Source organism: Anopheles merus, unplaced genomic scaffold, assembly GCF_017562075.2.
Source record: "Anopheles merus strain MAF unplaced genomic scaffold, AmerM5.1 LNR4000704, whole genome shotgun sequence".
NCBI lineage: Eukaryota > Metazoa > Arthropoda > Insecta > Diptera > Culicidae > Anopheles > Anopheles merus.
Genome location: NW_024428284.1, coordinates 3,277 through 26,263, shown reverse-complemented (window position 1 = coordinate 26,263; position 22,987 = coordinate 3,277). Strand labels below are relative to the sequence as shown.

At 40.3% G+C, this 22,987-nt stretch overlaps 1 protein-coding gene across 1 annotated transcript; it reads left to right on the top strand.

Moving 5' to 3' along the window:
* The first annotated feature begins 387 nt into the window (after positions 1-387).
* On the top strand, positions 388-1,469 carry LOC121602912. The gene is made up of 2 exons (XM_041931670.1): positions 388-1,283; positions 1,407-1,469. Exons 1-2 carry the CDS (start codon positions 507-509, stop codon positions 1,467-1,469), a joined length of 840 nt encoding a protein of 279 aa, XP_041787604.1. The 5' UTR covers positions 388-506.
* The last annotated feature ends 21,518 nt before the right edge of the window (positions 1,470-22,987 follow it).

The following is a 22,987-nucleotide window of genomic DNA, read 5'->3' as shown; positions in this document are numbered from 1 at the left end:
GATTGCTGTCGTAGCCGATATCGCCAAAATGTATCGACAAATTGTGCTGCATCCGGATGATCGACGATTGGTTCGCATTTTCTTCCGTTTCTCACCGCAATCGCCGATTGAATTGTACGAGCTGAATACTGTGACATATGGTTTGTCTCCATCATCGTTCTTGGCCACTCGTACATTGCTGCAGCTTGCGGAAGATGAAGGTGCTGACTTTCCACTAGCTTCACCCGCACTGAGACACAATTTTTATGTAGACGACTTCATTGGCGGAGCTAACAGCGTGAGTGAAGCTCGCGAGCTTCGTCAGCAACTTTCCGAGTTACTCTCCAAGGGCGGGTTTGAACTCCGGAAGTGGACATCCAACTGTTTAGGCGTACTAAGTGGGTTTACCAGCAGAGCATATCGGTACACAGTCATCACTGCAGTTTGTGCCGAACGAGACTGTGAAGGCACTTGGTATCGCATGGAAGCCCGAACTAGATGTTTTGTGCTTTGAGTCGACTGCAATAATGGAAACCGCCAACCTCACCATGCGATCCATATTGTCAAACATTGCTCGAATGTTTGATCCACTTGGATTGATCGCTCCAGTCATCATACGCGCGAAATTGCTAATGCAGGAGTTGTGGCTGCAGAAAATCGGATGGGACGATCCGGTCCCTGTACACATCTGTAACAAATGGAAATCGGTTACTGACGACTGGAAGGATTTGGAAAGCTTCAAAAGCGAACGGTATGTGCTCTTACCTAACTCTAAAATACAGTTCCATACATTTGCAGACGCGTCAGAAGTTGCTTATGGTGCCTGCATTTATGCGCGCTGTGAGGACCAGCAGGGACGAGTACGAGTCAGCCTGCTCGCGTCGAAATCGCGTGTAGCTCCACTAAAACGAGTTACATTACCAAGATTGGAGCTCTGCGCGGCCGTGTTAGGAGCACATCTTCATCATCGTGTTAGACGCGCTATGGGAATCGACACAACCGAATCGTTTTTCTGGTCGGATTCGACGGTAACGCTAAACTGGATAGCGTCTCCACCCAACACCTGGAAAACATTCGTGGCGAATCGTGTTGCTGAGATCCAGAACTATTCGCACCCTCGTCAATGGAAACACATTCCCGGTTCATCGAATCCCGCCGATCTGGTGTCTCGAGGGATGTCAGCAGCTGAAATGCTAAAAGGATCGATTTGGAGCTGTGGTCCTGAATGGTTGGCGCTATCCCCCTCCAAATGGCCAATGTCAAATCCATCACTGACTGCTGAAACGGATATGGAAATTCGTCAGGTGAGTGCTGTAGTTGCAAGTATACAAACCACTCACCATTGGTTCAATTTGTCGTCGTCCTACACCAAATTGGTACATATAATTGCATACTGCACACGTTTCATACACAACACAAAACACAAGACACGTACACTACAGTCATCACAAGTTACCTCAGCAGCATTACCGATCACCCTGAGGCTATAGAAGCAGCTAAAATCGTGCTTTGTAAACTGGCACAAGAGCACGAGTTTTCATCAGAGATCCAACTGCTGAAAAAGGGAGAAATGGTACGAAAACAATCACCTCTACGGCGATTGAATCCGTTTCTCGACAACGATGGAATATTACGAGTAGGAGGCCGCTTGAAACTTGCACAGCTACCGTACCAGTTCAAGCATCCCATCCTGCTTCCCAAAAACCATCAGCTGGCTCATCTCATCGCGGTGCACATACATGAGAAGCTGATGCATGGCGGGGGAAGACTACTACTTTCCGGATACGTGAGGAATATTGGCCACTCGATGGACGTCGGCTAGTAAAAAACGTAGTGAGGAATTGTTTTCGTTGCATTCGTCAGGATCCGCAGCTGACACAACAACAAACTGGTCAACTCCCGTATGAACGCATCACCCCGAGCCGGCCGTTTTCCATAACTGGAGTGGATTATGCCGGCCCGCTGTATCTGAAACCCGCACACAAGAGAGCCGCTGCCGCTAAATGCTACTTGTGTGTGTTTGTGTGTTTTTCAACGAAGGCAGTGCATTTGGAGCTGGTGGGCGATCTCTCCACGGCAGGCTTCTTGGCCGCATTACATCGCTTCACATCCCGGCGAGGATTACCATCGGACATATACTCCGATAACGGAAAAAACTTTGAAGGTGCGGCACACGAACTTAATGAATTGTTTGATATGTTACAGAACGAACAGCAACAAAACGTCATCGCATCCAACTGTTCGGACAGGGGCATAACTTGGCACTTTACCCCACCTAAGGCCCCACATTTTGGTGGATTGTGGGAAGCAGCGGTTAAGACGGCCAAACGACATCTCTACAGGCAGCTAGGCAGTTCGAGGCTGTCTTACGAGGGATACAGCACCATTCTGCAGCAAATAGAAGCGGCAATGAACTCGCGTCCTTTGTTGCCAATGACGGATGACCCCAATGATTTGGCAGCGCTTACGCCGGCGCACTTCCTGATCGGTTCTTCTATGCATGCTGTCCCGGTTCCCGACTACACACGACTGAAACCATACACGTTAGACGAATTGCAGAGCTGGCAATTGCTTGTGCAACGCTTTTGGAAGCATTGGACAACCGAATATCTGCAGGAAATGCAGAAGGATAATAAGGTAGTGAATCGTAGCGAAATAGTACCTGGCAGACTGGTCATCCTTGCGGACGATTCGCTCCCTATCACCCGATGGCCACTTGCTCGCATCATCGATGTACACCCAGGAGAAGATCAGCTTACGCGTGTAGTGAAGTTGAAAACGGCAAAAGGAATAGTTACGCGTCCAGTAGCTAAAATTTGCTTGTTGCCTGTTGCGAAGCCTTCCGATTAGCAGCACGTGTAGTTTGTTTTTGTTCATGACATTCTGTCATGGGGGGGAGTATGTTGACGCTTCGCTTGGATGTCAAATGATAACTTGACGAAAGTGAGTTTCGTCAAGTGAGAATGAGCACGGTAGGAAATGATGAGTAGCGGGTGAGTTGCCACTCGCGTGAGTGGCAATCATAGAAAAATTATAAATAGGGCAACATAATGAATACACTTTCTCTTGCACTTTGGAAATTCAACACACAGCGGTAAATATTCAGCCCACGCAAAATCATCCGAAACATACGCGATTGTTCAATGGCCGTAACAACGATAATAGATGGCAACAAAACTCAACATCAAATTTCAAGGCCACTGAAATTAATGCTGCTGGCGGATCTGTTGCTCCGTCGCAGCGCCCAACGCCGGTGCTTTACACCGAGTCGGGTATATTTTTCCTTCGTCGACCGGAGAGTGCCTCCGACTATTAAGAAACGAGCGATTCTGAGGTTTGTGTTCGAATGCGCTTCCTTTATTTAGGTTTTCATCTCTTATATGCTATTTAGTTACTGACCACATATAGGTCAGCTAACTGTAATTATGACTATTTTGATAACAAGTTTATTTATACTTAATGCGACTTGTACCTAAGGTTTATGAATTGCGTAAGTTACTTCCTTTTGAACCGTGAGAACGGTTCTACCTGTTTATGTTTGTTGCGTTTCTGAAGCGCGCGCTATTGCTTGAGGCGTGTTGTGCTTGAACTTTGTTTTAACTTGAGATGTTTTAACTTGAAGTGTTTTACTTCGCTACATCCGCATAAATGCTTTTACTTCATAATGAGGTCGTACGCAACATCCCGGCCCCCGTAACTTCTCGTGAGAGGTTACGCTTCTGTTGGTGCCTTAAACGGTGGAGGACGTTGACGTCTTCTATTACATCTTTTAATCGCAAAAATCTCAAATATAGTTATGGTATGAGCGCGAGCGTTGTTATTATTAACATGTAGTAAATTACGTTTTTAGAAACGGCGGTTTTAAACGGTAGTTCCTTCATTGGCTTAAAATATGTTTTGAACATTTCGTTTTTCTTCACCACTACCGGACGTATTTCCATCGATCTGGTTTCTAATTTACATGCCGGTGAAAGCGTGATAATGCCCGTGTTGTAGGCGGGATTCGTAAGTGTGCCGTTACAATTCAAAAAAATCTCCTGTGGTTGCGCGGAGTAATACAGTATTTGGTTTGGTTGGTTCAACATATAGAATTTAGTAAGAGGTAATTTTATATGCGATATCGAGCAAATTGTTGGAATTGATATGTGCAGGAGTGCGGCAACTATACAATCTGTTTCTTTTCTGATTCTGGTTTTAGATGAAAGATAGTGAGTTGTATTAATAGGCTTCATCTCATGTGGATATACATAGCTTTGATCATTATTTACTGCTACACGTGTTTCTTCTATGTTTAGCATTGTACCGTTTGTAAAGTCTGGAATCGGAATTATATCAAAAATCTCAAATTTATCCTTGCTTATGACTATATGTTCTATATGAAGTATTACTTCTCCTGCTATTAATTCCTTCTTCCTTAATATAGGAGCCTCAATTGTTACGTCATTGTTTGACCTTAATCTGATGTCCAAATGGTTTCTAGCTCGTTGAAATGACTCAAGGGATCTACCCTTAAAGTTTGATACTTATTTATTATTTGTTGAACTAGTGTATTCCCTAGCATAATTGTTTCTTGAATGTGTTTGTTAAAAATGTTTCGTTTACTTTCGTTCCAGTCTTTCCGGAGCTTGGCTGCTCCTTCGTCTATCATTGCTACCTTAGCACTTATTTGCTCCATTATCTTTTTATGATTATTATTCGCATCATCTAACTTATCTGAAATCTTGGATATTTTTAAATCTTCTGTTGATTTGAGCAGCGAGAGTTGCTCATCTATCTCATTTCCTCCGAAAATAAAATCCTTCAAGACTCCGAATACTCCGCCACTGCGTTTAACTCTGAATTTTGTTGCCTCTTTGACGAGATTGATAGCATAATTGCATTCGTCGATAAGGCTTTCCCTAAGTTTCTGAACCTTAGTATCAGTCTCGTTGATTGGATTCAACGCTTCGTTTAAATCGTACTTTATCTGTGTTAATATGTTGGTGTCGTTTTTTGGGAATATTTTTGTATGGAACGTAGTTTCCCAAGCTCCTCTTTCAATAAGGAGCGTCCCTAAGTGATCAAAGAAAAGTCCAGGTTCCGTAATCGGTGTTATTGTTAGACCAAATGCGGAACTGACGAACATCATTACTACTGTTGTCCACCTATTCATCTTGACGATCGTGTTATTCTTCGCCGTTCGGTTGGTTTACTATCCTTATTGTTTGATGATTCTTTATCCTTGTATCTAGACTCTTTATCTTGCAATGAATTTGTGTTTTCGAGATTTTCGCCTCTTCTAACGTCTAAGACAGCTAGTTTCACAACAGGTTTTCGGAGTTCTGTGGAACCTACCTGTAATGAAACTGATCTCACCTGTCCGTCTTTCCCGGGGTATATCTTTGTTACTCTCCCTTTCAACCACTTCCCAGTTTTGTTTTCGTCAGGGAAGGTTACTATATCTCCTACTACTAGCGGTTTCGCAGGGTCGTGCCACTTTCCCCGTTTTGCAATTGTTGGTAGATATTCAGATATCCAGCGATTCCAATAATTGCGAGCAACCCCTTGGGCGATCTTCCAGTTGATTCTGGTCACTTCCGTTTCCAACGTGCTTGGTTCGGCTTCGCCGGAACAGCCTATCAAAAAATGGAAAGGGGTAAGTGCTTCATCATCACTGTTCTCTATTGGTATGTGGGTCAGTGGTCTATTGTTTATGATGAATTCAATTTCCGTGAAGATTGCTCTCAATGTAGCCTCCGGAAAATTTTTGTTAGTGGGGAGCAGACTCTTTACTTCCCTTACGAGTCGTTCCCAAGAACCTCCAAAGTGTGGCCCTCCCGGTGGGTTAAAGTGCCACCTAATACCCTCAATTGCACAACGTTCTATTAGTTTTTTCAGCTGATTATGGGCTCCAACAAAATTGGTCCCATTATCGCTATAGATATCAGTTATCTTTCCCCTTCTGTGCTGCATTGCTCTAAGACACATTATGAACGTATTTGCGCTTAGATCGTTTGCAATATCCAGATGAGTTGCTGGTGTCGTTAAACAAGTAAACAACACCCCCCATCTTTTTTCTACTCTTCTTCCTATAGTTACGTTTAACGGGCCGAAGTAGTCGACTCCCGTGTGTGTGAACGGTTTTTGGAACGCTACTGTTCTACACGCAGGTAGTGATGCCATCATCGGGTAACTTGGTTTTGCCCTCTCATTCTTGCATGTTTGGCAATTTTTATCATATGTTTAACGACGGCACGTATGTCTATTATCCAATACTTTTGTCGAATCGCTGCAATAGTCGTTTCCATTTTTTTGTGCATATAGCGTAAGTGGTAGTGTCTTGCTACAAGTTCGGTTACATGATGCCTTTTTGGTAGAATTATTGGACATTTCGTATCAAGGTGTAAGTAGTTTATGTTATTTAGGCGGCTTTTAGCTCTCAACAAGCCGTCTTCCACATAAGGGTTTAATGTTTTTATAGAGCTATTCTGGGGAATGGGTCTTCCCAGGCTTAAATTTGTCATTTCCTCTGGAAAGGATTCCCATTGACATTTCTGCAGAAGAACATGTTCTGCTCGGTCTAGGATCGTTTTATCTATTGTTGAGGAATACTCTTGATGCTTTACTACCTTTTCTAGTTTCTCTATGAACTTTAAGCCTAGTGCGACTGCTCTTTTGATGCGTATCCAACTAGAGCACCAGTCGATTGAAAGTGTTTTCCAATCCTTGAATTGCACCGTTTTTTCTCTAATCATGTGCACCGGTCGGATTTCTATGTTTATAGCAAATTGTTCTGATTTGAGGGTTGCTAATGTTTTTTGTTTCAAGAAATCTGGACCCTCTAGCCATATCGAGTGCCCTTGTTTAGGTTTCGTAGCTTCGTCTGCTGGATTGTCTTTTGAAGCTACCCAGTGCCACTGAATTCTTGATGTTCGATGGATAATTTCCCCTATTCGACATGCCACAAATTGTTTGTAATTGCGAGCTTCTGAATTGATCCATCCTAGTACTGTCTTTGAATCTGTCCAATAGAATTCATGATCTATATTCAATCTCAATTCCTTTTTAATGGTATCGGCAAGTCTTACACCAAGTATTGCCCCTTGAAGTTCTAACTTTGGTATTGTAAGTGGTTTTGTGGGAGCTACTCTTGACTTAGCTGCCAAAATATTGACATTTACTGTATCACCCTGTATTGTTTTTAGATATACCACGGCTGCGAAAGCCCTTTCTGAGGCGTCTACAAATGTATGCAGCTCTCTGCGACAGTCTCCCTTAATGTTTGAATAGGATCTGATGATCTTAATATCTTCAACAGTTTTTATAGCGTCGAGCCATTCCTGCCATTTTCTTTGGAGGTTAATTGGCAATACATCATCCCAGTCAACTTTCTCCTTCCATAGTTCTTGCATGAGGACCTTTGATTCCGTAGTGAGATTGATGACCAAGCCCAATGGGTCGTAGATTCTCATTATATTTGAAAGTATATTCCTTTTGGTAAATTTTTTATCCTCTAGTGGTGGAATTTTCAGTTTATATCTGAAAGTATCGTTTCTCGTGTCCCAGTGCATGCCAAGAATTTTCTCGTAAGTATCATCCTTGTTTTCGATAAAATGCATCTCTTTATTCGCTCTCCTGTTCTCAGGAAGAGAGCTTATCAATTCATGAGAATTTGACACAAAGTTTCGTATAAAAAAATTAGCCTTATCATGAATTGTCATGATTTCGTTTACTGTTTTGGCAGCATCTTCAATACTGGCGAAACTATCCAGATAATCATCTACGTAATGATTATCGGTAATTGCCTTCACCGCCTTTGGGTTTTGTTGTTCGAATTTTAGAGCGTTTTGATTCTTTACAAATTTTGCGCATGCTGGGGAGCATGTCGCTCCAAATGTCATTACCTGCATAACATAGACCTTAGGGTCTTTGTTAGGAGATTCTCTGTACAAAAAACGTTGGGCACACTGATCTTCTTGCTTAACCTTTACCTGGTGGAACATTTCCTTTATATCACCAGAGCAAGCAATTTCGTGTTCGCGGAATCTGATGAGTACACCAAATAAAGAGGTGGTAGCATCAGGACCGGATAGGAGGAATGAGTTCAGTGACCTTCCTTCATTTTTTGCGGCTGCATCAAATACTAGACGAGGCTTAGGTGGAAACTTGTTCTTGTTTACTATAGCAAAGTGAGGAATATAGTTTATCTTCCGGTTATGTTCGAGCAGCTCCCCAGGGGTAGCCTTTCGAGCATATCCTTTGCTTAGGTATTCCGCAATAGTTCGGTGATACCATTCTTTTAATTCAACATCCTTTTCTAATTTTCTTTCTTGTGATTTTAATCTTGTCAGGGCTTGGGGATAGCTATTTGGTAACTTTGGTTTGTCTTCTTTCCAAAGTAATCCTATCTCGTATCGGTTTTCCTTATATGCCAAGGTATCCTTCATAATTTCCAGTGCCTGCTGTTCTAATTTTGGCATTGGCGCTTCGTTCGATTTAACTCCAAACTCTTCAGTTGAGAAACATTTCTGCATGAGTGACGACATTAATTTTTCATCTTCTTCTTTTTTATCTTTGATTGTAAATAGAGGACTACACTTGTTTATATCATTTTGCCAATAATGTTTTCCTCCTCCGAATATTGTCCATCCCAAACGAGTTTCTTGAGCTACTGGCTGGTTAGGTTTTCCGGAGCGATATCCAATGCTTTGAGTATAATAAGCATGTGGGAGACCTAATAAAACTGTGGGAATGGCATCATAGTAACTTTCTAAATCGATATTTTTGAAGTGTTTGTACATCTTGCTAAATTTCTTAGCATCTACCGTTTGTCTGGGAAGGTCGAGTTCCTTCACCGAGCGTAGATTCTTGATGTTGAGCATTTTATTATTTGGCCCACGTACCCTCAAAGAAACAATTTGACTATGTGGTTCGTCTTGTATGTTTCCATTCGTCCACGATAATTTAAGAGGCATATTGGGCCCTGTTAGTTGCAGCTGTTTTCTTACATCATCAACAATAAGACTTGTTGCTGACGCTGGATCAAACAAGGCAAATGTTTTTATTTCCGCACATTCGTGATATAATGTAATCGGTATGATTTGATAGTAAAGCTTTCTGTCCTCTTTGTGGAAGTTTAATCTTTGTGGAGGAATGTATGATGGGGATTGTTCCTCTTTCCTATGGAGCAACGTATGGTGTTTTTGTGAGCAACGTTCCACTCTGCATTGAGCAGGAAGGCGGCAGCTAACTGCCTTATGGTTTTTGTATTTGCAGCAATTAGAACAAATGCCCCTTTGGGTTAACAGTTTCCATCTCTGCCATACTGGTTATCTATGAGCTCTTGGCATTGAGTTGTTTCATGAGCCCTTCCACATACCAGACAATGATTGTCTTTAGAATACATCTTGGGCTGTAAGTGAGCATTTAATCGGTGCCCTCGAAATTTCTGACCATTTTCATTTGCTACCAACACTGCCGCTAGGTCTTCGGTTGGTTTTATCCATAATGCAAGATCACTTAATGTGTGAATCTCTTGATCATTTAATGTTTTTGCAATCCATTTATTTCTAAGATCTGTTGATAGCCGTGCTATGAGGTCGCTTAGGAGCCTCTGATCATTTAAATATTGTGTTCTCCCCAGTAGATTCATATTATCTACCATATTATTCAACGCGTTAGAAAACTCTATTATTGATGTTGGATTTTCTATTGATATGTGTCTGCAAGCTGTGAGATCGTTAAGCAAAGACTTGTAGACGCTTTCGGGGTTACCATAAAGTTTTTCTAATCGGTCGATAATTTTCTCGAGATTATCAGGACTTAACATGAGACCACTGACTGATTTTAATGCATTCCCTTTTAAGTATCGCTGTAGTCTATTCAGATTCTCCAGCTTTGAAAAATTTCCTTTCTTAGTTGTTTCATCAAAGGCCGTTTTAAATCGAGGCCATAGTTTATAACTACCATCAAATTCAGGAAGTTCCATAAGCGTACTTTTGCCAGCAGAAGAACTAGCAGTTAGTGCGCTTACAAGTCTGTTAATATTTTCGGTAAGCGAAATATTTTCCTCGCTTGTTTCGGGTTTCGGAGCATTATCGCTTAGCAATTTTTTGTTTCCTGCTTTTTTGGTTCTATTATGATTTGATCTTCAAGAGTCTTCTGCAAACTTTCTATTTCTTCTTCTTGCTGCTTCTGTGATTCTTTGTTTCGTTTTTCATTATCTATCTTTTCCTGCAATAATTTCTCTGTTTGAATTAATGCTTCACGCATTTCTTTCCCATCGTTAGCGGCTTCGTTTAATTCCTCTTGTAACCGCTCCAAATCCTTTTTATTGTTACTACTTTGCTCTAATTCTTTCTCTCTTTTTTCCTTTAATAATTCGCAAAGTCTTTGTGATTCTTCTAGAGCCTTCTTTATCTCCTTCCTTTCTTCTTCAGATTTCTTACATTTTGAACATACGAAATTCTTTGGGGTACTCTTTACCCCCAAACAACTCAGGTGAAACCACCTGTCGCATTCCGTGCAACTGACCTGTTCCCCCACTCATCTTTGTAGAACAAAGTTTACAATGACCGTTTGGATTAGTAATGAATTCCATTGTTACTCACTCAGCGTTTGAGATGCTTGTGTTTGCCGTATCACGGATGTCCGCTTGCTGATGATGCTAGTCGATCTGGTGGGTTCTTCTCTGGTCCGACTACTGCTGTATAGTCGTCTCTAGTAGGTTGGATGCTTTCTTCAGTCACGTTATTGCCGGCCCCGCTCTGCTACTTGGAACGTCTGCGATCGCTGTCTGCTGCCTGAAGTCGCTGGTGCACTGACCGTTATCCGCACGCTGTTTGTTTTGTTTGCCGGCCCTGGCGATGAGTCGCTGCTTGCTGCTTGCTGCTTGGAGACGCCGGTGGACTTGCCGCTAGTCGCTCGCTGTTCGTTTTGTTTGTCGGACCTGACGATGAGTCACTGCTTGCTGTCCGTTCCAAACCGAGTAAGCCTACTCGTTGTTGTTTAATTCGATGTTTTTAATCAGCTATTTCCATTGAAACTTAAGCTGATTGTTGTTACTCGTTGTTTTTATTTCGTTGTCGCCGACCTTGCTGTGTAACCACCGAATGGTCACTACGTTGGCGTAGCCTTTTGCTGATTTGGCTTTTTGACGTTTTGCCGTTAGTTTGTTTATATCGTTGTCGGTACCCTCCGTGCTCTTGGGTTCGCTAACGGTTCTCGGGTTTTGTTTATGATGTCACCTTATTCTTATGGTGTTTCGGCGGTCGTGCTTAGTTACGCACTTATTTGCCGTTCTTTTCCACTCCTGGTGTTGATTTTAATGCTTTGTGCACTTTCATTCGCGGTGTTTCGGCGGTCGTGCTGGTCTACGCACCTTGTAGCCGATCTATTTCACTCACGGTTGTGATCCTTACTATTTCACTCACTTTAACTCGCGGTGTTTTGGCGGTCGTGCTGGTTTACGCACCTTGTTGCCTATCTATTTCACTCACGGTTGTGATCCTTACTATTTTACTCACTTTAACTCGCGGGTTTTGGCGGTCGTGCTGGTTTACGCACCTTGTTGCCTATCTATTTCACTCACGGTTGTGATCTTCACTATTTTACGCACTTTCACTCGCGGTTTTTTTGGCGGTCGTGCTGTTTTACGCACTTAGTTGCCGTTCTATTTCACTCACGGTGCTTCGGCGCTTATGCTGGACTGCATCACGTGTTATTGACTACGAGGAGGTCGTTAGTTCCTCTCTGGAGCCACCATTAATGCTGCTGGCGGATGTGTTGCTCCGTCGCAGCGCCCAACGCCGGTGCTTTACACCGAGTCGGGTGTATTTTTCCTTCGTCGACCGGAGAGTGCCTCCGACTATTAAGAAACGAGCGATTCTGAGGTTTGTGTTCGAATGCGCTTCCTTTATTTAGGTTTTCATCTCTTATATGCTATTTAGTTGCTGACCACATATAGGTCAGCTAACTGTAATTATGACTATTTTGATAACAAGTTTATTTATACTTAATGCGACTTGTACCTAAGGTTTATGAATTGCGTAAGTTACTTCCTCTTTTGAACCGTGAGAACGGTTGACTACCTGTTTATGTTTGTTGCGTTTCTGAAGCGCGCGCTATTGCTTGAGGCGTGTTTTGCTTGAACTTTGTTTTAACTTGAGATGTTTTAACTTGAAGTGTTTTACTTCGCTACATCCGCATAAATGCTTTTACTTCATAATGAGGTCGTACGCAACAGAAATAGTGCAAGATGGCTTCATTTGGATGAAACATGGCCGTAACAACGATCATAGATGGCAACAAAGCTCAACATCAAATATCAAAGCCATTGAAATAGTGCAAGATGGCTTCATTTGGATGAAACATGGCCGTAACAACGATAATAGATAGCAACAAAACTCAACATCAAATTTCAAGGCCATTGAAACAGGGCAAGATGGCTTCATTTGGATGAAACATGGCCGTAACAACGTTCATAGATGGCAACAAAACTCAACATCAAATTTCAAGGCCATTGAAATAGGGCAAGATGGCTTCATTTGGATGAAACATGGCCGTAACAACGATAATAGATGGCAACAAAACTCAACATCAAATTTCAAGGCCATTGAAATAGTGCAAGATGGCTTCATTTGGATGAAACATGGCCGTAACAACGATAATAGATGGCAACAAAAACTCAACATCAAATTTCAAGGCCATTGAAATAGTGCAAGATGGCTTCATTTGGATGAAACATGGCCGTAACAACGATAATAGATGGCAACAAAACTCAACATCAAATTTCAAGGCCATTGAAATAGTGCAAGATGGCTTCATTTGGATGAAATATGGCCGTAACAACGATCATAGATGGCAACAAAACTCAACATCAAATTTCAAGGCCATTGAAATAATGCAAGATGGCTTCATTTGGATGAAACATGGCCGTAACAACGATAATAGATGGCAACAAAACTCAACATCAAATTTCAAGGCCCTTGAAGTAGTGCAAGATGGCTTCATTTGGATAAAACATAGCCGTAACAACGATCATAGATGGCAACAAAGCTCAACATCAAATTTCAAGGCCATTGAAATAGTGCAAGATGGCTTCATTTGGATGAAACATGGCTGTAACAACGATCATAGATGGCAACAAAACTCAACATCAAATTTCAAGGCCATTGAAATAGTGCAAGATGGCTTCATTGGATGAAACATGGCCGTAACAACGATAATAGATGGCAACAAAACTCAACATCAAATTTCAAGGCCATTGAAATAGTGCAAGATGGCTTCATTGGATGAAACATGGCTGTAACAACGATCATAGATGGCAACAAAACTCAACATCAAATTTCAAGGCCATTGAAATAGTGCAAGATGGCTTCATTTGGATGAAATATGGCCGTAACAACGATCATAGATGGCAACAAAACTCAACATCAAATTTCAAGGCCATTGAAATAGTGCAAGATGGCTTCTTTGGATGAAATATGGCCGTAACAACGATCATAGATGGCAACAAAACTCAACATCAAATTTCAAGGCCATTGAAATAATGCAAGATGGCTTCATTTGGATGAAACATGGCCGTAACAACGATGAAAGATGGCAATAAAAACTCAACATCAAATTTCACGCCCATTGAAACAGGGCAAGATGGCTTCATTTGTATGAAACATGGCCGTAACAACGATGATAGATGGCAACAAAACTCAACATCAAATTTCAAGGCCATTGAAATAGGGCAAGATGGCTTCATTTGGATGAAACATGGCCGTAACAACGATAATAGATGGCAACAAAACTCAACATCCAATTTCAAGGCCATTGAAATAGTGCAAGATGGCTTCATTTGGATGAAATATGGCCGTAACAACGTTCATAGATGGCAACAAAACTCAACATCAAATTTCAAGGCCATTGAAATAGTGCAAGATGGCTTCATTTGGATGAAACATGGCCGTAACAACGATAATAGATGGCAACAAAACTCAACATCAAATTTCAAGGCCATTGAAATAGTGCAAGATGGCTTCATTTGGATGGAATATGGCCGTAAACAACGATAATAGATGGCAACAAAACTCATCATCAAATTTCAAGGCCATTGAAATAGTGCAAGATGGCTTCATTTGGATGAAACATGGCCGTAACAACGATATAGATGGCAACAAAACTCAACATCAAATTTCAAGGCCATTGAAATAGGGCAAGATGGCTTCATTTGGATGAAACATGGCCGTAACAACGATAATAGATGGCAACAAAACTCAACATCAAATTTCAAGGCCATTGAAATAGTGCAAGATGGCTTCATTTGGATGAAACATGGCCGTAACAACGATATAGATGGCAACAAAACTCAACATCAAATTTCAAGGCCATTGAAATAGTGCAAGATGGCTTCATTTGGATGAAATATGGCCGTAACAACGATAATAGATGGCAACAAAACTCAACCTCAATTTCAAGGCCATTGAAATAGTGCAAGATGGCTTCATTTGGATGAAACATGGCCGTAACAACGATAATAGATGGCAACAAAACTCAACATCAAATTTCAAGGCCATTGAAATAGTGCAAGATGGCTTCATTTGGATGAAACATGGCCGTACAACGATAATAGATGGCAACAAAACTCAACATCAAATTTCAAGGCCATTGAAATAGTGCAAGATGGCTTCATTTGGATGAAACATGGCCGTAACAACGATAATAGATGGCAACAAAACTCAACATCAAATTTCAAGGCCATTGAAATAGTGCAAGATGGCTTCATTTGATGAAACATGGCCGTAACAACGATCTAGATGGCAACAAAACTCAACATCAAATTTCAAAGCCATTGAAATAGTGCAAGATGGCTTCATTTGGATGAAACATGGCCGTAACAACGATAATAGATGGCAACAAAACTCAACATCAAATTTCAAGGCCATTGAAATAGTGCAAGATGGCTTCATTGGCTGAAACATAGCCGTAACAACGATAATAGATGGCAACAAAACTCAACATCAAATTTCAAGGCCATTGAAATAGTGCAAGATGGCTTCATTTGGATGAAACATGGCCGTAACAACGATAATAGATGGCGACAAAACTCAACATCAAATTTCAAGGCCATTGAAATAGGGCAAGATGGTTTCATTTGGATGAAACATGGCCGTAACAACGATAATAGATGGCAACAAAACTCAACATCAAATTTCAAGGCCATTGAAATAGTGCAAGATGGCTTCATTTGGATGAATATGGCCGTAACAACGATAATAGATGGCAACAAAACTCAACATCAAATTTCACGGCCATTGAAATAGGGCAAGATGGCTTCATTTGGATGAAACATGGCCGTAACAACGATAATAGATGGCAACAAAACTCAACATCAAATTTCAAGGCCATTGAAATAGTGCAAGATGGCTTCATTTGGATGAAACATGGCCGTAACAACGATAATAGATGGCAACAAAACTCAACATCAAATTTCAAGGCCATTGAAATAGTGCAAGATGGCTTCATTGGATGAAACATGGCCGTAACAACGATAATAGATGGCAACAAAACTCAACATCAAATTTCAAGGCCATTGAAATAGGGCAAGATGGCTTCATTTGGATGAAACATGGCCGTAACAACGATAATAGATGGCAACAAAACTCAACATCAAATTTCAAGGCCATTGAAATAGTGCAAGATGGCTTCATTTGGATGAAACATGGCGTAACAACGATAATAGATGGCAACAAAACTCAACATCAAATTTCAAGGCCATTGACATAGTGCAAGATGGCTTCATTTGGATGAAATATGGCCGTAACAACGATCATAGATGGCAACAAAACTCAACATCAAATTTCAAGGCCATTGAAATAGTGCAAGATGGCTTCATTTGTATGAAACATGGCCGTAACAACGATAATAGATGGCAACAAAACTCAACATCAAATTTCAAGGCCATTGAAATAGTGCAAGATGGCTTCATTTGGATGAAACATGGCCGTAACAACGATAATAGATGGCAACAAAACTCAACATCAAATTTCAAGGCCATTGAAATAGTGCAAGATGGCTTCATTTGGATGAAACATGGCCGTAACAACGATAATAGATGGCAACAAAACTCAACATCAAATTTCAACGCCCATTGAAATAGTGAAAGATGGCTTCATTTGGATGAAGCATGGCCGTAACAACGATCATAGATGGCAACAAAACTCAACATCAAATTTCAAGGCCATTGAAATAGTGCAAGATGGCTTCATTTGGATGAAACATGGCCGTAACAACGATCATAGATGGCAACAAAACTCAACATCAAATTTCAAGGCCATTGAAATAGTGCAAGATGGCTTCATTTGGATGAAACAAGGCCGTAACAACGATAATAGATGGCAACAAAACTCAACATCAAATTTCAAGGCCATTGAAATAGTGCAAGATGGCTTCATTTGGATGAAACATGGCCGTAACAACGATCATAGATGGCAACAAAAACTCAACATCAAATTTCAAGGCCATTGAAATAGTGCAAGATGGCTTCATTTGGATGAAATATGGCCGTAACAACGATAATAAATGGCAACACAAAACTCAACATCAAATTTCAAGGCCATTGAAATAGTGCAAGATGGCTTCATTTGATGAAACATGGCCGTAACAACGATAATAGGTGGCAACAAAACTCAACATAAAATTTCAAGGCCATTGAAATAGTGCAAGATGGCTTCATTTGGATGAAACACGGCCGTAACAACGATAATAGATGGCAACAAAACTCAACATCAAATTTCAAGGCCATTGAAATAGTGCAAGATGGCTTCATTTGGATGAAACATGGCCGTAACAACGATAATAGATGGCAACAAAAATCAACATCAAATTTCAAGGCTTGAAATAGTGCAAGATGGCTTCATTTGGATGAAATATGGCCGTAACAACGATAATAGATGGCAACAATGCTCAGCATCAAATTTCAAGGCCATTGAAATAGTGCAAGATGGCTTATTTGGATGAAACATGGCCGTAACAACATAATAGATGGCAATAAAACTCAACATCAAAATTCACGCCCATTGAAACAGGGCAAGATGGCTTCATTTGTATGAAACATGGCCGTAACAACAATAATAGATGGCAACAAAACTCAACATCAAATTTCAAGGCCATTGAAATAGTGCGAGATGGCTTCATTTGGATGACACATGGCCGTAACAACGATAATAGATGGCAACAAAACTCAACATCAAATTTCAAGGCCATTGAAATAGGGCAAGATGGCTTCATTTGGATGAAATATGGCCGTAACAACGATAATAGATGGCAACAAAACTCAACATCAAATTTCAAGGCTATTGAAATAGTGCTAGATGGCTTCATTTGGATGAAATATGGCCGTAACAACGATAATAGATGGCAACAAAACTCAACATCAAATTTCAAGGCCATTGAAATAGGGCAAGATGGTTTCATTTGGATGAAACATGGCCGTAACAACGATAATAGATGGCAACAAAATCAACATCAAATTTCAAGGCCATTGAAATAGTGCAAGATGGCTTCATTTGGATGAAACATGGCCGTAACAACGATAATAGATGGCAATAAAACTCAACATCAAATTTCAAGGCCATTGAAATAGGGCAAGATGGCTCATTTGGATAAACATGGCCGTAACAACGATCATAGATGGCAACAAAACTCAACATCAAATTTCAAGGCCATTGAAATAGTGCAAGATGGCTTCATTTGGATGAAACATGGCCGTAACAACGATGAAAGATGGCAACAAAACTCAACATCAAATTTTACGCCCATTGAAATAGTGCAAGATGGCTTCATTTGGATGAAACATGGCCGTAACAACGATAATAGATGGCAACAAAACTCAACATCAAATTTCAAGGCCATTGAAATAGTGCAAGATGGCTTCATTTGGATAAACATGGCCGTAACAACGATAATAGATGGCAAACAAACTCAACATCAAATTTCAAGGCCATTGAAATAGTGCAAGATGGCTTCATTTGGATGAAACATGGCCGTAACAACGATCATAGATGGCAACAAAACTCAACATCAAATTTCAAGGCCATTGAAATAGTGCAAGATGGCTTCATTTGGATGAAACATGGCAGTAACGATAATCGATGGCAACAAAATCAACATCAAATTTCAAGGCCATTGAAATAGTGCAAGATGGCTTCATTTGGATGAAACATGAAATTTCAAGGCCATGAATAGTGCAAGAGGGCTCATTTGGATGAAAAACATGGCCGTAACAACGATAAAGATGGCAACAAAACTCAACATCAAATTTCAAGGCCATTGAAATAGTGCAAGATGGCTTCATTTCGATGAAATATGGCCGTAACAACGATCATAGATGGCAACAAAACTCAACATCAAATTTCAGGCCATTGAAATAGTGCAAGATGGCTCATTGGATGAAATATGCGCGTAACAACGATAATAGATGGCAACAAAAATCAACATCAAATTTCAAGGCCATTGAAATAGTGCAAGATGGCTTCATTTGGATGAAACATGGCCGTAACAACGAGAATAGATGGCAACAACACTCAACATCAAATTTCAAGGCCATTGAAATAGTGCAAGATGGCTTCATTTGGATGAAACATGGCCGTAACAACGATCATAGATGGCAACAAAACTCAACATCAAATTTCAAGGCCATTGAAATAGGCAAGATGGCTTCATTTGGATGAAATATGGCCGTAACAACGATCATAGATGGCAACAAAACTCAACATCAAATTTCACGGCCATTGAAATAGTGCAAGATGCTTCATTTGGATGAAACATGGCCGTAACAACGAAAATAGATGGCAAAAAACTCAACATCAAATTTCAACGCCCATTGAAAACAGGGCAAGATGGCTTCATTTGATGAAAACATGGCCGTAACAACGATAATAGATGGCAACAAAACTCAACATCAAATTTCAAGGCCATGAAATAGTGCAAGATGGCTTCATTTGGATGAAACATGGCCGTAACAACGATCATAGATGGCAACAAAACTCAACATCAAATTTCAAGGCCATTGAAATAGTGCAAGATGGCTTCATTTGGATGAAACATGGCCGTAACAACGATAATAGATGGCAACAAAACTCAACATCAAATTTCAAGGCCATTGAAATAGGACGAGGTGGCTTCATTTGGATGAAACATGGCCGTAACAACGATAATAGATGGCAACAAAACTCAACATCAAATTTCAAGGCCATTGAAATAGGTGCAAGAGGCTTCATTTGGATGAAACATGGCCGTAACAACGATAATAGATGGCAACAAAAACTCAACATCAAATTTCAAGGCCATTGAAATAGTGCAAGATGGCTTCATTTGGATGAAACATGGCCGTAACAACGATAATAGATGGCAACAAAACTCAACATCAAATTTCAAGGCCATTGAAATAGTGCAAGATGGCTTCATTTGGATGAACAACATGGCCGTAACAACGAAATAGATGGCAACAAACTCAACATCAAATTTCAAGGCCATTCAAATAGTGCAAGATGGCTTCATTTGGATGAAACATGGCCGTAACAACGATAATAGATGGCAACAAAACTCAACATCAAATTTCAAGGCCATTGAAATAGTGCAAGATGGCTTCATTTGGATGAAATATGGCCGTAACAACGATAATAGATAGCAACAAAACTCAACATCAAATTTCAAGGCCATTGAAATAGTGCAAGATGGCTTCATTTGGATGAAACATGGCCGTAACAACGATAAAGATGCCAACAAAACTCAACATCAAATTTCAAGGCCATTCAAATAGTGCAGATGGCTTCATTTGGATGAAACATGGCCGTAACAACGATAATAGATGGCAACAAAACTCAACATCAAATTTCAAGGCCATTCAAATAGTGCAAGATGGCTTCATTTGGATGAAACATGGCCGTAACAACGATAATAGATGGCAACAAAACTCAACATCAAAATTTCAAGGCCATTGAAATAGCGCAAGATGGCTTCATTTGGATGAAACATGCCGTAACAACGATAATAGATGGCAACAAAACTCAACATCAAATTTCAAGGCCATTGAAATAGTGCAAGATGGCTTCATTTGGATGAAATATGGCTGTAATAACGATAATAGATAGCAACAAAACTCAACATCAAATTTCAAGGCCATTGAAATAGTGCAAGATGGCTTCATTTGGATGAAACATGGCCGTAACAACGATAATAGATGCCAACAAAACTCAACATCAAATTTCAAGGCCATTGAAAACAGGGCAAGATGGCTTCATTTGGATGAAACATGGCCGTAACAACGATAATAGATGGCAACAAAACTCAACATCCAATTTCAAGGCAATTCCAATAGTGCAAGATGGCTTCATTTGGATGAAACATGGCCGTAACAACGATCATAGATGGCAACAAAGCTCAACATCAAATTTCAAGCCATTGAAATAGTGCCAAGATGGCTTCATTTGGATGAAACATGGCCGTACCGTAACAACGATAATAGATGGCAACAAAACTCAACATCCAATTTTCAAGGCAATCCAAAAGTGCAAGATGGCTTCATTTGGATGAAACATGGCCGTAACAACGATAATAGATGGCAACAAAACTCAACATCAAATTTCAAGGCCATTGAAATAGTGCAAGATGGCATCATTTGGATGAAACATGGCGCGTACAACGATAATAGATGGCAACAAAACTCAACATCAAATTTCAAGGCCATTGAAATAGTGCAAGATGGCTTCATTTGGATGAAACATGGCCGTAACGATACCGAACATAGATGGCATGGCAACAAAATCAACATCTTTTCAAGGCCATTGAAATAGTGCAGATGGCTTCATTTGGATGAAACATGGCCGTAACAACGATAATAGATGGCAACAAAACTCAACATCAAATTTCAAGGCCATTGAAATAGTGCAAGATGGCTCATTTGGAGAAACATGGCCGTAACAACGATAATACATGGCAACAAACTCAACATAAATTTCAAGGCCATTGAAATAGTGCAAGATGGCTTCATTTGGATGAAATTGGCCGTAACAACGATAATAGATGGCAACAAAATCAACATCAAATTCAAGGCCATTGAAATAGTGCAGATGGCTTCATTTGGATGAAACATGGCCGTAACAACGATCATAGATGGCAACAAAACTCAACATCAAATTTCAAGGCCATTGAAATAGCAGCAAGATGGCTTCATTTGGATGAAACTATGGCCGTAACAACGATAATAGATGGCAACAAAACTCAACATCAAATTTCAAGGCCATTGAATAGTGCAAGATGGCTTCATTTGGATGAAACATGGCCGTAACAACGATATAGATGGCAACAAAACTCAACATCAAATTTCAAGGCCATTGAAATAGTGCAAGATGGCTTCATTTGGATGAATAAAGGCCGTAACAAAACGATAATAGATGGCAACAAAATTCAACATCAAATTTCAAGGCCATTGAAATAGTGCAGATGGCTTCATTTGGATGAAACATGGCCGTAACAACGATCATAGATGGCAACCAAAATCAACATCAAATTTCAAGGCCATTGAAATAGTGCAAGATGGTTCATTTGGATGAAACATGGCCGTAACAACGATAATAGATGGCAACAAAAGACTCAACATCAAATTTCAAGGCCATTGAAATAGTGCAAGATGGCTTCATTGGATGATGAACATGGCCGTAACAACGAATAGAGGCAACAAAACTCAACATCCAATTTCAAGGCCATTGAATAGGGCAAGATGGCTTCATTTGGGATGAAACATGCCGTAACCAACGATAATAGATGGCACAAAACTCAACATCAAATTTCACGCCCATTGAAACAAGGGCAAGATGGTCATTTGGATGAAACATGGCCGTAACACGATAATAGATGGGACAAAAACTCAACATCAAAATTTCAAGGCCATTGAAATAGTGCAAGATGGCTCATTTGGATGAAACATGGCCGTAACAACGATAATAGATGGCAACAAAACTCAACATCAAATTTCAAGCCATTGAAATAGTGCAAGATGGCTCATTTGGATGAAACATGGCCGTAACAACGATATAGATGGCAACAAAACTCAACATCAAATTTCAAGGCCATTGAAATAGTGCAAGATGGCTTCATTTGGATGACACATGGCCGTAACAACGATAATAGATGGCATAAAACTCAACATCAAATTACAAGGCCATTGAAATAGTGCAAGATGGCTTCATTTGGATGAAACATGGCCGTAACAACGATAATAGATGGCAACAAAACTCAACATCAAATTTCAAGGCCATTGAAATAGTGCAAGATGGCTTCATTTGGATGAAACATGGCCGTACAACGATCAATAGATGGCAACAAAACTCAACATCAAATTTCAAGGCCATTCAAATAGTGCAAGATGCTTCATTGGATGAAACATGGCCGTAACAACGATAATAGATGGCAACAAAATCAACATCAAATTTCAAGGCCATTGAAATAGTGCAAGATGGCATCATTTGGATGAAACATGGCCGTAACAACGATAATAGATGGCAACAAAACTCAACATCAAATTTCAAGGCCATTGAATAGTGCAAGATGGCTTCATTTGGATGAAAAATATGGCCGTAACAACGATCATAGATGGCAACAAAACTCAACATCAAATTTCAAGGCCATGGAAATAGTGCAAGATGGCTTCATTTGGATGAAACATGGCCGTAACAACGATAATAGATGGCAACAAAAACTCAACATCAAATTTCAAGGCCATTGAAATAGTGCAAGATGGCTTCATTTGGATGAAATATGGCCGTAACAACGATAATAGATGGCAACAAAACTCAACATCAAATTTCAAGGCCATTGAAATAGTGCAAGAGGCTTCATTTGGATGAAATATGGCCGTAACAACGATAATAGATGGCAACAAAACTCAAATCAAATTTCAAGGCCATTGAAATAGTGCAAGATGGCTTCATTTGGATGAAACATGGCCGTAACAACGATAATAGATGGCAACAAAACTCAA